The sequence below is a fragment of the Neodiprion pinetum genome, chromosome 6 (genome assembly GCF_021155775.2).
Source record: "Neodiprion pinetum isolate iyNeoPine1 chromosome 6, iyNeoPine1.2, whole genome shotgun sequence".
Taxonomy (NCBI): Eukaryota; Metazoa; Arthropoda; class Insecta; order Hymenoptera; family Diprionidae; genus Neodiprion; species Neodiprion pinetum.
In genome coordinates, this window is record NC_060237.1 from 17,719,459 (window position 1) to 17,735,106 (window position 15,648).

Below are 15,648 nucleotides of genomic sequence, written 5' to 3' on the forward strand. Positions count from 1 at the left end.
GGAAATTCATCCGCTTTCACATAATCAGGTTTCCAGCTTTCTTATTGACCGGGAAATGATTCCAACTCCAAAATTCTTCTTGCTTTCCGAAGTACAGCTGAACGCGTTACGTGCGTGTATATTGTATTGCGTTAGTTAGGCGCAATTACTTGTCGCAAAGCTGTCTGAAAGAGCATCATTGAATAAAACGTGGCTGTTACAAATACGTGCTTGCCGGTAGTTTAAAAGCTGATTTAAGTCTGAACGTCAGCAGATTTGAGTGCTGAAGGGCTGATTAGAAGGTAAGTCTAGTACTTTGAATGCCAATTCCTGTAACAAGATTGGTTATCCGTCAAATTCGCAGTAATGTAGTGGCGACACAATAATTTCTCAGTAGATGCAATAATTAATATATAAGAATAATGAATTCTTACAATTGGAGTTACCAATTTTTCGAAGGCTCAACATCGAAACGAAACAGTTTGATTATCAAATATATATCAATTATTTAATATTTCTCCAAGTATATATACAGTATGAATATTTACAAATAAATTATACACAATCTGGATATTATACAGATAGTAATTATAGGAACTCTTGCACAGTCTCTGCATTACATAATTTGAGCAATTATCGCCATGTAACTAATTTTTCGTTACATAAAACTTGAAATCTATAAACACAGTATTAATATGTACAACTTTACCGCAAGAGAATGGTGAAACTTAGCGCAGGTATAAAATCATTGAACCTTAGCGATCGGCGAGATCGCACCGCGGAAATATGTTTTGTCTGCAAGTCAGGGTAGCCAACTTTAAAAAACTCTCTCGCATCAAGTGGCGCACTGAAATTATGTTGATACGCTGAATTGTAGCAGTTATCAGTCATCAGTCATAAATCAGTTGACAATGAAAGTTTGTCAAGCCTTCCCGGTTGACTGCGTCGACTATGTGAGACCTGCTTAGCCTGGAATCGCATTGCCTACGTAACCTCCGTAAGCCGGGTTTGAGAGCTGAAGCTTGTGGTGGCCAGCCTGTATGAGAAGACGACGAAGCTCGCGCATGCGCAGTCGGATGCGCAACCTGCAACGTTATACCATTTCTTCTCGGTAGATTAACGATTTTGGTGGCACTTCACACATCTCTCCTCACACATAGTCCAGCTTATCGTCCACCGGCGTTCTCCTGCAAACCTTGAGGAGAACAACAACCGTGACGAAGCTCAGGGCGCTGGCACATCCGGCCAAAATTGCCAAGGGCTGAACACTCGAGTGTGCTGCCTCCAGGGGAGCGAACTGAACGGATTTGATAGTCGTGTCGATCTCAAGGGCGAAGCTGCCGGGCCCGTCGTTGGACGCAACTCGGACGAGGTACTTGGTTCCAGGAAGAAGAGATATCTGGGTAGACTTGGCGTCGGCGACCTGGTTGCCCATCAGCCCGCCGGCTTCCGGTTCCCAGGAGACGATGTACGAGGCTTCACCGGTTTCCTTCTCCACGCTATTCTTCGACGTAGTTTCCATCAGGCTTGGCTCCTCGCCGTAAATCTCAGGTCGTTCCTCTTCACCCTGAACGCCGACGTCGGCAAGGATCCTGGCGTTCTGTTCGTCGAAGTAGCTTCTCGCCCCGGGCGCGAAGTAGAGTCTGATCCTGTCCGCGGCAGCAGAATCACGGGGCTCGAAATTCCGCGTCGAGCTCAAGGCATTCCGCAGGACCTCGTCGTTCTCGAAGTCGATTGCCTGCATCGCGGAGTTCGAGTTTCCGATTTCACCGTTCTCGTTGTCCTCGACGGTACTCCCGCTCCAGCTCAGACTCGCCTCGAAGAGGGCGCCCTCCCTCAAACTCTCCAGGGTCGGCTTCCAGAATTCCCCGCTGTACTGCCGCACCCCGTTTTCAGCCACGACCACGACCCACGTAGTCTCGTTCACCGTCATGGTTCCTCCCCCGGGGATCTGATCCATCTCTTTCCACTCCGCCTCGATCTTCCTGAATACTATTGCCACGTCGTACGCCTCCAGGTACGCCGGCCCGGCCATCGGCGCCGGCAATGTTGAGGGCAGGAATTCCTCTTCGACTCTCGTTCCGTGGTAGGCGCAGGCCGTTTTACACCCGGATAACTGTTGGGAAGAAAAGAGAAAATACGGTTAGTTGGGTTTTTGCATCTGAATTAAGCGCACAAAGGGTACTAAACGTGGAATTTCAGAGAGCGAGCTGTGCTCGGGAAAGAAACTAGTTGGCATTTTACTGTTTTTTTGCATCGTTTCGGGTTGAAAAAATTTAGAAAAAAGTTACACCTCAATTTATTGCTTAATGATTTGGACAACTGATGTATTTACGTAAAACGTACTTGAAGATTCTACCGATCATCGTCAGATTAACCATCCAAATTTTTCAATTTGTACAATACAATTCATCGAGTAAGCTTTTGGTAAATTTTTTTTTTCCGATCATTACGCCAAGATGACTATAATTTGTTTCACTCGGAGCGAATTGGTCGCTGGTTGTTTATGATATCCAAACTTAATATAATTACAATACTTTATAATAAAAATTCCGATGCACCAAAAGTACAAAATTGTATCTTTTCTTTAATCTTGTAAAAATTACCAATACCAAATAGAAAACTAATTGAAAACAGTTCGTGATGCTTGTGTAGCAAAAAAAAAAATCTGACGCGTGTAACTTCAATAATCTTACGATCAAAGAAAACTTAATCGGAAGTTTGGTTCACAGGTGTGTTAAACGACTGGAAAGGTTTTAATCTTTTTCGCATCGTCTGTTTGTCAAAATTATTATTATAAAAAATGAATATAACGATAGCTCATTTTTACTAACGATCCTACCAAACAATTCGTATTGTTCCTTTTTAGTGAAAAATGATTCACGTCACTTTGTAACGTCACTTGGAAAATTTTCCGAAACATTCCGAGACTCTGAGGGGTGGAAACTACTAATTGTGTTAATTATCGGTGTGGAATGGTACTTTCGTAAGAATGTAGTTATTATCCAGTAGTGAGCACAGCATACGCTGCGATAATAATTAGTACCGGAAACGCATTTTCTCCCATATAATTAGGCGTGCGCTAGAATTCTTCTAGCACAATAGAATTTTCATTCGGCAACGGAAGTAAAAAATTTCAAGTCACATTAATGGCTATCGCGTATTAAGCGAGCGTTCGTTCCACCTGCCGAGGTCCTGATAAGACAGTGCGAGCGATGCACGGAGAATCTCCTAATTCTCATGTGCTTCCTGAGATAATATTTGAAATCCCGTAACGGTAGTGCTGTTTTTCCAAATATTTAACGAAGATTACGATCGTTCCGCTAGGTCAGAAAAGTGGGTTGTCCTTCTCCTGTTCAATCTACCGTTTAAATCAGCAGGTAGACGCCTTAGAAACTCGGGCGTCGTAAAGGTTGAATAGATTTTCTTTCAAAGATAATCAAACCCTACATGGACGTGACTTACGCGGAGGTAGCGAGCCCTTGGGACGTCAGATTTTCGACCGTATATTCTTCACGAAGGGGAAAAACTTGGGTTCACTTATAAAAAGAAAAATTTCATAATGCTTTCGAATTTTGAGCGCAAAAATTTTATTTCAATGCTTTCGGTGCTTCGTCAAATATACTATCTAATTAATGTATGTTGTTCGATTGCTTATTATTTTTGCGTGATCGTTCCGTCGGTGGACAAAAAATCTTCGATCAATAACGTTTTACACGAATTGTAACGTGGAACCGATGAGAAATATACACGAATTGTTTGAATAGACCAGATTTTACACAAGCTTGCGCACTCTTTGATTGTGTATTACACACGGGCCCAGTTTTATATTATTAATAATTACATCGAATCACGAAGTTCTGCGGGCTCGTTGTCTCGGGGTTACGGCCTCATTTTAGATAATAACGAAGTAAGGATGTGCCGAGCTCACTGGTGCACAAATTGATTTGTAAAACTGCTCAATTGCACGCGACTCGTGGGGATATTTCATTTGATTTGTGTTTCGATCCTGCAGTACAACATCATGTATTAAAGATTGAGATTCTCTCGCGTGCAGACGCGTCAGTTACATTTCATCGGTCTTAAATTGGTTGTACAAAGTGTACGGATGCGTACAGATGTGTCTATATAATGAAGAGATAATGAAGAGAGAAAGGATGAAAGGCAAGAAACCCGAAATTGACTCGTTATATAATTTTGTTTTCGGGGACGGGCCGAGAAATTTTTTCATCTGTTTTCATCATGAACAGTTGAGGCTGCTAGTTTGGTAATTTTCCTTGTGTGGCTTGTTATCTAAAAATGTTACGAAGCGTCTTATCAAGTTTGTTGAAGAACTCTCCAAAGTGGGCAAAGATATAGGAAAAAAAATGAGCGAGCCATAAAACGCTAAAACCAAATTTCAGCTTAAGTCTGTTCCACAGGATTCAACATTATTTGTCACTTCAGGAGTTGCTATAGAATAGACAAGAGAACTACTAGAACTATTAGGAAATCGATATTGTACTATTGTCAACTTTGTACAGAGATCGTTTGCACAGTGTTTCACAACAAATTTCAGGTACAAGTTACGACCGGAGTCGTTAGAATCGGAATTCAATCAATTTACATTATTTGTCAAAATATCAAGAAACCGAGAAGCTGAGATTTATTCTACTTTTTCGTATCATTGAGTAATGTGATTATAAATTTATTTCGAGTTTTTCAGCCAGAAATTTCTTTGTACGTTTGAATAAAAAAATTCATTTTCCTTCTATATTGCTTGCGACTCGATTTATTAGTACATACATATCTATGTACATTGTAAACATACATCCATGTGTAATACGTTCTTTAGCTGGGCATTTCAGTCTGTCAAATCTCTCGTAAAGATCTCGTCATCTTTTTTTCAAGATGTTGAAATCACTTTTCCACCTTTTTTCGACCGCCCAAAGACTCGAATTTCGTCTTATAGTATCCCATACCATTCGTAACACACTTACACAAATTTCCTCGTCAACTTGGCAGACGGATCCCCAAATACTCCAGTTGTTTTCCAGAAAGCCACAGGCCTCCCAGCACTGTAAGAAAAGAATAAAAATAAATAATGAAAGCGGTGTAAGAAAACGAAGAAGAGTAGCAGAAGAACGAGAAGAAACGGTGATGAAAAAGGAGCAAGTCTTGGGTTAAAGGTAGACCATGAATTGGGCGATTTAAGTGGAGGCTTAAATTAGGGCTTGAATCGAGGGCCGAATCGCTGTTATACTTCGGCCACGGTCTCTCCCAACGAACCGCAGTACCGCATCACGACTCTGCGCCTTCTGTTTATATTTATTGGGGTTCATCAAGCGCGTCGTCGGGGCGGCCGATTTTCCACTTCGGAGAAACAGTACAGGAGAAGAACTCTCTTAACGACTGTTCCGAAACGCTTCCCCGATTTATTTGTCCTCAGTTTTTTCGCCCTCCCGTTTCTCTCGCCTTGATTACCTCTTTTCTTTATAAGTCGGATGCATCGCGTCGACGGTATATATATTATTTTTAATCAAAATTTCATATCCGAACGTGATTCAACTTGCTCAATTTTGAGTCGTTGATTCGCGGACAAGAAAAAAAATTCCCTAGAACAGTGACACTCGACCATAACCTCTCGCCTACGATGCTGGTAACATTTTTACTATGTTGGCTGCGGTTATAAACCAGACGAGTCGCGATCATCGAGCGGGTTCTTTCAAGAAGAACTCTCGGTATACGTTATACGAGCATCGAAGATTGAGCATGAAGAACAGAGAGAAACCGAGCCGAAGAACGTGAGTCGATAGAAAAAAAGCTGCACCAAAAATTCGATTCCCGATCTCACCGACAGATGGCGGCTAACCGGACCCCGGGCCGTTGTTTGTTTCCCTTTTTCCATTACCGTGTTTTCCCTTGGCCTTATTATTCCTATTTCGACTCCGCTTGCTCCCCGGAGAACAATTGATCATTGCCGACAACCGCGGTCCACATGCACAGGCAAAAAGGCAAATTGTACAAAGTGAGTGCGCTGCGCGGGTGTATGAAACCGCTTCGTTTCACGGGGAACAATCGACGCGATCTCTGAGAGGACAGGTACGCGTACCACCCAACCAGATGGGCATAAATTTGAATCGATTTCTCTCGATCGCTCGGCGATGCTCACCACAGGCATTATACACACGCCAAATGAGCAACGCCCACATCAGCGTCCATCTGTCGCCCTGGCAGAGCAAGGCTGGAGGAAGGCACGTCCCAAGGGGGGCCGGTCTGACTGCGAGGGACACCGGACCACCATGATTTCAGCTACGGCGCCCCATAAAACTGACGGAAAGATTTATCGCCATTGTCACCGAGACAATGTACACGCTGTGCAGAGCAGTAAGATACGCGTCTACGATTTTTACCGGATACGCTGTCTCTTTACGTGAGGCGACGTTGGCGCAGCGGCGCGCATCATCCTTCCGTTCAAATTTCATCCCCCGCATCCCGGTTATTCCGAAAGCTGTTTACGGCGAACGGAAAATGAACAGACCTTACGCCATGCCCTTTCATGAATTACGGATGACTCGCCTCCGGTCGGGATTTCGATTACACGACGCGTAGGCTTCGGTGATTTCTGCAGCCTTTCTCGCCCCAAGGATATTACCGGGTGTTGGGAACGTGATCGGAAAGACTAGCTCACAAGCAGCGTGTAAGGAAAAAACATTCGTTTTACGATTGAGGGGAAATCTCTGTTGAAACGGTCGAAGTAATTACTTCTTCAAGCAGAAGTAGAGATAGTTGGATGGTTTCATTATTCCCACTATATCGGGTAGAAACTACAAGAGAGACTACACAAAAAGTAACTTAGCCATAATTCGAACCTCAAGTTACGAATCGAAAGAACGTGAAAAACAATTGGGATCAAGTTTTCCTCACTTACCATGTAACAATTCGAAGTATCCTTGCATTCTTTGGCTTCCCGATGACGCCGAAGACACAGAGATCTGCACTGAGCGATTCTCATCGACGGGCCAAGATCAAATCCAGCGGTAACAGTGACCAAGAGGGCGAAAAGTACCCACTCGAGTTCCATTTTGTTCTTTAATACAATTTATGCCTTGTTGCGATGTCTTGTAATGTAATTTCACACCACCTAATCACTAATTCCTATATGCACGATATTACACGGCGCACGGAAATCTCTATCGCTATCATTAAAGCGCTCGCGCTAGATTCTCTTCTAAATCACTGAAGAACTTTTGGCGCCGCGTGAGTTCCGTTCCGGTTCGCCGTTGGGCCGCGGTTCTTCGTCGTTCGAATTCCAGGTCAACTCTGCGGCTCCAGGTTCGGGAGTTTTTCTTTTATAGCTTCCCGTCCCCCACTCCTTGAAACCCTGCCGCCCTCCCCCCCCCCTTGCCTTGGGTCTCGGCCACCCCGAACCAACCCTCGTAATTACCCCGGCTCGCCTGTCTTCCTTTCGTTCCCGCCGTTCGCGCTGCTGTGGCGTGTTATTTCGTGGATATTATTCCGCCGGCATTGTGCACGTGTGCTTGTGAAACTCATTTCGTAATTGACCGGGATGATCACAGAGACCCGAACTACTGCGAAGGGAAAATATCACCCCGGGTGAAAATTCATTGTGCGTACGAAAAAAGTCGGCAGTTTATACGAATTTATTTACTCATATTGAATCAGGCTTCGGGATAATGGGATTCCGGAGGAATAAAATCTGGGAGAGTTTCGGGGAATTTGTTGAAGGTTAATAAAATTTTTCCAACGAATTCAGAGCTTCTTTTTACTTTTTTGAAGAGAATTTCGATGCCCGCAGAATTTACTCGGAGATATCGTAAAAATTTTTAAGGAAATTTTGTCCTTGCTCTACAAATACACTTTTGATATTTCAACATCCTCTGAAGATTAAACTGGGTGCAACCGTACGTAGGTATCGTAGTGTTTTTCCGTGGGGAAAAATTCAGGCCTGCAACGTTGGGTGGGGGAGAAAATAATTAAATGATAGTATGTGAGCATTGAAGCGGAGGTGGGTAAATTTTTTCCACCAAGTTTTTTCCTCGCTTCTTCGTTTTCCTTTTTTCCTTAACGGTCGGTTGGTCGGTTCGATTGACTGCGCGAGGATAGAATTTTTGTTATTCTCTTATACAGGCATGGGCCGAATTCTTGGTATTCGACGAATTAATAGTGCCAATTTATCACGGTGTTACACAAGAGTGTCTGCTTATATATCGTGGCAATCTTCTCCGTCACCAATATTATACATGTCATACACGTGTGATACGTGAAATTAATCGCAAAAGCTAAGAAATATTGATGGCGTAATCCGATTGTAATCATTTTTAGGATTCGGCTTGTTTTTTACTCCGTTTTCGTTTTACTTCTTTCAGACTGTAGAAACAGAAAAGCCTCGGTGAAAAATTTGCCTCGAACGTATTAACTTCATGTTGTAACTAACAGACGACTTTTCAATTTCCATACATTAATTGAAATGTGTACCTGTTTGAAAAAAAACGGATCATTTTAATTATACACTCAGCCGAAGTGTTCAACAAGTAATCTGAAACTCTAAAAAACAGACTCTATTCCAGTATCCTAATAGCTTTAGATAATAATATTTAGCTATAACCTGCGTCCACTTGAAAATATATAAAGCAATCTTCAACTTGTTAATCAGCCTTTGAAATTGAAAACTCGCAGAACTTGAGACTCTTTTTTTTAGTTAATCTGATCATGACTGAATAACGCAGGCGATAAAAATCTTCTCAAACTTATCAAAAAAGATCATTTCTTTGTTTGCTGTTATACATATACCAAAGGTATTGAACAGTGTATCAAAATCCATACGTATATGACGAGGGACTTGAGTTTTCAAAGTTTTACCTCACTTCGTTCAATTAAAAGTTATCACCAATGAACAAAAGCATGTCATACATCTGATAAGTTTCTGTTTGCGGTACGATACGCTAATAGCTGAACCTTCGTTCTATTTTAGACTGAGCCTGAAAAAAAAAAATCACGTATTTCTTTGCAAAGCAAAGTTTTTTCCGTGGGAAAGTAAAAGCTATTTTCGAATATTATTAAATCTCTTATTGCGGCAACTGAATCATTACGATCATCATACACAACGAAACATTTAACTTCCCGCGCCACTTAATTTTCCCAGGTGGGAACGATCGGAGCAAAATTTTGAATCGCTCGTTTTTCGGGTCGGATCGACGATCGCAGTCGCAGGCAAGCAAAAAAATGAAGCGCAAGAGGCGACAAAATTTGTCCGCTACAGGCATAAACTTATTTTTAATAAGAATTAAATTATTGACGAGTAATTCATACGCAGCTAAAAATGGAGCTGCATCTGGCTGTGAATTTTTTTACGTGTTCGTTTTTACGAATTCCGCCCGCAAAAGGTCCGGAAAACATTGGGTGAAAGGATATTCTATCCCGTGTAACTGCACATTGTGTGCCCGACAAATGATATCTAGGAATCCGAAAACGCGTATCCGGCACGGGCCACGCCTATCATGCAGGGTTGTAAAAAACGACGAGGAAGAAATGTCTCGACGAGGAGGAGAAAACGTACCGGAAATCCCCGGGTTCCTCGGAGGCGTCTTCTGTATCTGGACTCCAGGGTGCGCCAGCTATGCGTGATGTCGGTGCACAATGCACAGGATGTGTACAAATAGGGTATTTTATTATTTTGTCTCGCGAGGTGATTGTGGGGTGAAATATACGCAGCTAAACGGCCCTTCGCCTACCTCGGATACCGGCTGCCCTTCGCCTTCCAGCAACGTTGGGCCGCCCAGCTCGCCCAGCGCATAGAAATCGGAGAATGAAATCTATTCATCTAGGGCTCCGTGCACCGTTTAGGGGTGCAAAGAGAACCGTGCTCCGATCTTTTCTCTGTGCCCCGGGCCTCGGGACACGACATTTTATTGTGTACTTTTCTCACACCTGGGTACCGATTCTCCGGATCTCGGCGCTACCGAATAATTACAGGTATGTACTTAGGGTCGTGTTTGGAAAGGCCCTGGGATTGATCGATTGATTGATTGATCGCTGAGCATTCGGAACGAGACAAACGAGACCGACGGTCGCGTTGTGCTGAAATTTTTACTAGGAAATTTTTGTTAAATACGGGTGTCAAAAGATTTTCTCAGGTAATGCAGGAACTGCGAGGAAATTTGCTACGAATAAGTGTTTGATGTAGGTATAGCTCTCGATAACAAATTTTCTCGTTATTGCAACGTTGAATTCGTTTGATGGTAAACTATAATTTCTTAGGTCAATAAAATTGTTGAAATAGTTGGAAAATAATATAGTGCGAGTGACTGTGATTAAAGAGAATAGCAACACACGGTAGGAATTCTGAAATATTCTTTTAGATAACGATGAATTAATCGAAGCAACTGAAATTCTTGGAAATCGTTGTATGTCTTGCAGTGATTGTCAAATGGTATAAATTCAATGAAACTCCGTCGATATCAATGTCACGATGTGCTTTCTTGAGTTGCGGTGTAACAAGTTGCTTCCACTCGTCTCCGATGATTTTCCATCGTTCCGCGCGATTTCCAATGAATGTTTGTGATTCATTGCGATTCCATCCAATCCGGAAATCACTGAGTATCGCTCCTAAACCCACCTAAAGCGCTCTAAAATCATTATAAATCAATAAAAATTACACGATAAGGTATAAATGAACTAGGGTCACTTGAAATCAATGTCAAAAAATTTTAATCACACGCGTACAGCGTAACTCGAAGATGACATTTTTCGCCAACAGGTAAAAAAGTTTCACGGAGGTCCGAAAGACGCTGCGTGCGCAAACATTAACGCGCCGTTCCTCAGGGATATAACAAACAGCCGGTGAGCGTCAAGAAAGAGAATTCGGAGATTCGGACCGACGATAGTTTGGAAAAATATTGGGTAAACCTCGGGGGATTAGGGTGAAGGAAAACACCGCGTCTCACACCTTACTCGACGTATAGGGTCGGGCCAAGAAACCAGTCCGAGCTGTCCTTGTCCCGGTCTCCTGGCTAAATCCAAATCCGCAGGAGGCCTAACAAAGCGGAAAATTTTCGTGAACCGCGTGAGTTCCAAATCTGAGAATGAAGAGAAGGGAAGACGGGGAGGGAAGCGAGACCCGCCTTTGAAAATATTTTTCGCGTCAAATGCGCCGGGGACAAATTTTCTTTGTGGAGATTAGTCGTCGCGCGTCTTACTGATCCCGCAGGGATTTCTTTACTTTCCTTTTCCATTTCTGTCCCCCTCTCACTTTTCTATTCACGGTACGTGGTTCGACTCGGAGACAGGTGGTAACCGGAGACCGTGTCTCGATCTCTTTTTTCCGAAGATCCCGGCCCATAAACCTAGGAGTAAGACAGTTTTTCACCATTCCCTAATCTCGTTGACAATTAGTCGCTGCTGCCAGAGGCAAAATCGCTTGGATTTTAACGCCCAAGTTTTTGAACGCACGCCTTTGTGTCCCGTAGTGAATACCGGATTTTATAGCCAACTCTTTTCACCAAAACGGGCGGAGGAGACCATTTTTGCGGAAGTTACGAGACAGCACGCTCCGATTTTGCGGACCCGATTTTAGGGCCGCAATTATCCGAAAGCTTTACTGCAGCTTCGAGTGTTTCGCTTTTGCGGCCAGACCGAGTCATGCGGCGACTCCCGTTTTCGGCTGTAAATTATTATTCACTACCCCACTGTGCATAGCCCTTCGTATAGACACCTCGGCACGTTTTATGGTCACTCGATAGTTTGCGCTTTCGCTTGGTGCGTTGCGTTGTATACTTTCTGGTAGCGCTGGAAATTTTTCAATTATAACATGCGACTTCTCCATTCATCCACAAGGCTATTCACTTTACGTGAAAAACTTTCCACGCATTTCAAGAAGAGAGAAAGTGCTTGGCATTAAATGCTGCGTAAGAGGAATTTCAATATTTTCTTAAATTTTGCTCTCACAATCGGAGAAGCAAATCTTCAAAAATATTGTTATGTTTCACAACCTGCACAAATAGGATCCATTTCCTTAACGGATGTGAGTCAGAAGCTTTCTGAACCATCGGATTGTGGACAGTGATTATTAATTTGGTTCTCGCATTTTATCTTCAGGATTGAGGCAAATTATTCCTCGTGTTTAAATTTAATATGCTGTGTGATGTAGAAAATAATTACATCTTGAATGAAAAATTCGTACGTACCGGGTACAAAATGTATCATTAAACAAGTTTTCTGATTATCTGTGATTTACTGTGTGAGATTGATTTTTTTTTCTTTTCGATCACACACAAACTACTCGCACTTCCATTTTTGTGCCATTGCTGTAATTATTCAGTGTTTGTGTAATAATAAAGTGATATTGAGGCTACGTTATAATATACACTGAACAATTATATACTAACCGTGAACACAATAAGCTGATTAATGTTACAGTTAGAAAATTTAGCATTAAAAACTATAAACACACTAGTAAATTAATACTCGCTAACACGTATTTATAGAGATATCAATTCGACTACAATTTCCCTCAGTGGAAATGTGTTTCTGAAAAACTGAGAAAAATTTCATTTTTTGTAGTTATATTAGAAAATTCTAGTAAAATGGATATCACTATTAGATTACCTAGTTGAAGAATAGTCAATGTTCTTTATATGGATATAAAACTAACGAAAAGAAAAACGTTGTAAATTACATGAAATTAGAAATCATCCAAGTCACTTTGAAAATGTTTAATTTATCTGAAGCCACAGTGTGAATAAAAGCCGATTTCCGAAATTCATAGACCTCTCAGAAACAGGACACGGGATCAGCCGAGCAACGGGGAAATAAAAGTTCACACTGCAGTTCAGATCTTGCCGCCAGTTAATAATCTTAATTGCCTTTGACACACTCGTGATTCGAACCTGTTGTAGTACATTCGAAGATCGCCGGTTCTTAAAATATTTAAAGTGCCGCACTTGAGAAACGCAATGTAAATCAACACAACCGACGTTATATCAGCGGCAGCGCAGCTGTAAACCTTTAAATTCGAACGGTCGGGATTTGGAAAAGAGGATGAGGATAATGCAGAGGATCCAAAGGACCCGACGATGATGCGACGTAGAGCCATCTGTTTAAGCGGTCTAGTGAAATCGGAAAAAGCATTTTTCGAAATCGGCAACATATGGCATTCGAACGCTCTGTGCGCGCGGCTTATCTCCGGCTAGTAGTAGAAAAAGGAGGATGAAACGGAGAAAAAAGAAAAAAAAAAACAAACACACACACACACACACACAAGTTTGAAACAGAACAGGAGAACGGCAGACGCGATGCCTGGTCCAGGACCCGTGGAACACAGATGAATACCTTCTTATTCTTGCCTAAAACTCAACCCAGTGTCGGATTTGAACGACTCGCGAGTTCGATCAGGTCGAAAAGTAGTTCGAGAGAACGAAGGGAACGATATTCATTTAAGAATTCAATTGTATTCGGTAAATCATTCGTAAGATAGAAAATTTTCGTTAATCAGGAACGTAACATACTCACGTGTTTTGAGTAGGTGAAGAAAAAAAACCAGTCAACTAGACAATAATACTATCATCCGATATGAATGAATAATAGAATTATTGTACTGAAATGTAATTTTGCTTTGTTTAAAATGCGAGAAATTTCTGCTTATGGTTACTAGTTACTTTCATTTTCCACCGTATCTGAAACATACAGCTACGTGAGTAGAAAATAAAAATTAGTTTCGAATCTGTGACCATGAAATCTGGTATGTGTTATAATTTTTGATCGTGGGTAGACGGTGGTATATATCGTTGTAACTATTGCGATAATTTACGTTAGTGCAACAGTAAATTGATGTAAGTTCCTTCTACAACTGACATAACGCAGTAAACCGAACAAAGCGATTTGTTGTTTGGATAACCATAAAATGTACAAGTACTGACAAGTATAATCAGAGTGAAAAGTTTATATATCTCTATGAACATTTGAACCGTTATTGCATCAACGATAATTATTTGACTAACATCTTCCATCAGAGTATAGAAAATGAATTCGTTCGGTATATATTTGGTATAAATTCTTTTTCCCTCAACGGTGGTGGTGGAAATGAAACATCATGCAAGTTGGACTCGCAGCTTTCGCTATGGGGCGAGTGCCCACGACCATATGGTTGCCGAAGGCAGGTCATTATTTTTAGACCCTTGAAAATTGCCCGAAAATTGCTCTTCCCGGGCCCGGTTTCGAGCATAATTTCATAATTCGGAATTTTTAATTTGAATTTCGAGCCCGCGTGCTGCCGCTGCTGCTGCTGTTGCTGCCGGTCGATGCTGCATTCTCTGTAAAATATGCTAAGCGAAGCGCACCCACAAGCCGAAGAGGGGAACGTTGTTATTTACGAATTATGAAAGTTACAAGACTCGGAGTATAATAATCTAGCGCTAGGCAATTTTCGGCGTTTAAAAACGAGTTTAAACCGTCGATCGGCGGGACCCGACCGAAATCCTCCCGTTTTTTATTCCCTTTTTATTACTCTTTGCCGACTTAATAAGTTTCATGAGATATATTGTGGCTCATGCCACGCATGCCTTACTGCGCCTACGTAGCGTAGAAATATTTCATTTTTAATGATTTCTCACCGCGGCTAGGCAACCGCGGCCTACGGACAGCCGGACGGTATATAGCGTGTCAATACTTCTCTCTCCTCACCCTCCTTTTCGATTCAAATACATCTTCTCTCGTACCGACTCCAATGCTCCTCACAGCTTCGGATCCAGTGCCGGTATTGCGGTAGTCCGAACGACGAACTGTTCATCCTTAGATCACGCAAGGAACAAAATAAACCAACATATTCCAGTCAAAACATGTAAGTCTGAATTAAAAATATTCGAAATACGCCATTTTTTATCTGTATTTGACTTTTTTACGTTTTCCTCAAAAACTGCTATTTATAGATGAAAAATTACTTGACCAGCGTATGGAGCGGAAAATTGTACATCGAATTATGTCCTCATACGTCGAAAACGGAGTCGGATTAACAAATTAAGAAAAAAGAACTTGCATCACCAAAATTCCCCAGATGGTGTCGATAAGTAAAATTCCTTCTTTCTTAATTCGCTAAGTCGACTCCGTTTCCGACGTATGAGGATATAATCCGATGTAGAATCTTCCGCTCTAAGCCGAGAGCGGTTTTTGAGGAAAACACAAAAAAATACGTCAAATTTTGCTGTTTTCTCGAAACGCCGGCTATGCAGCTCAAAAATGACTTCAGATTTGAGTTCCTGAGGATAGAAAGCCCCTCGACACCAAAATTCAGTCGTATCTCGAATATTTTGAATTCAGACCTATTCTGATTGGACTAAACAGGTATCACACTGGGATTCGATGCTCCAAAAACGCCATCTGATGGCCGAAAATATGAAGCCATCTAAATCGTATTTAATTACAAAAGCACGTTTTTATTCTTGATTTTACTCTGTTTCAATTCGATGTAAAGTAATAAAAGTTTGACAGCCTGCGGGCACTTTTCTGTCCCTTATAGATACTGGTGAAATTAACCCGAAACGATCAAATTGTAACATTAATCGAAAATGAAGAATATCGTAATGAACTGATTTTTTTTATCAATCTTATCAAAGAATCTTACGAAATCCGAATTATTTTAAACATAATTATTGCCAATTGGTAACAACGGTTGGA

General features: G+C 41.8%; 2 protein-coding genes across 3 annotated transcripts in view; one reads left to right on the plus strand and one right to left on the minus strand.

Moving 5' to 3' along the window:
- LOC124221453 (mucin-3A) overlaps positions 1-15,648 on the plus strand; it is a 66,144-nt gene that overhangs the window by 16,354 nt on the left and 34,142 nt on the right. The gene's annotated exons all lie outside the window — the stretch shown is intronic.
- LOC124222314 (uncharacterized) lies at positions 582-7,254 on the minus strand. Its single transcript, XM_046633135.2, has 3 exons — positions 6,890-7,254; positions 4,959-5,036; positions 582-2,095 (listed from the first exon to the last, which is right to left on the minus strand). The coding sequence occupies exons 1-3, from the start codon at positions 7,040-7,042 to the stop codon at positions 1,130-1,132; spliced, it is 1,197 nt and encodes a 398-aa protein (XP_046489091.1). The 5' UTR covers positions 7,043-7,254; the 3' UTR covers positions 582-1,129.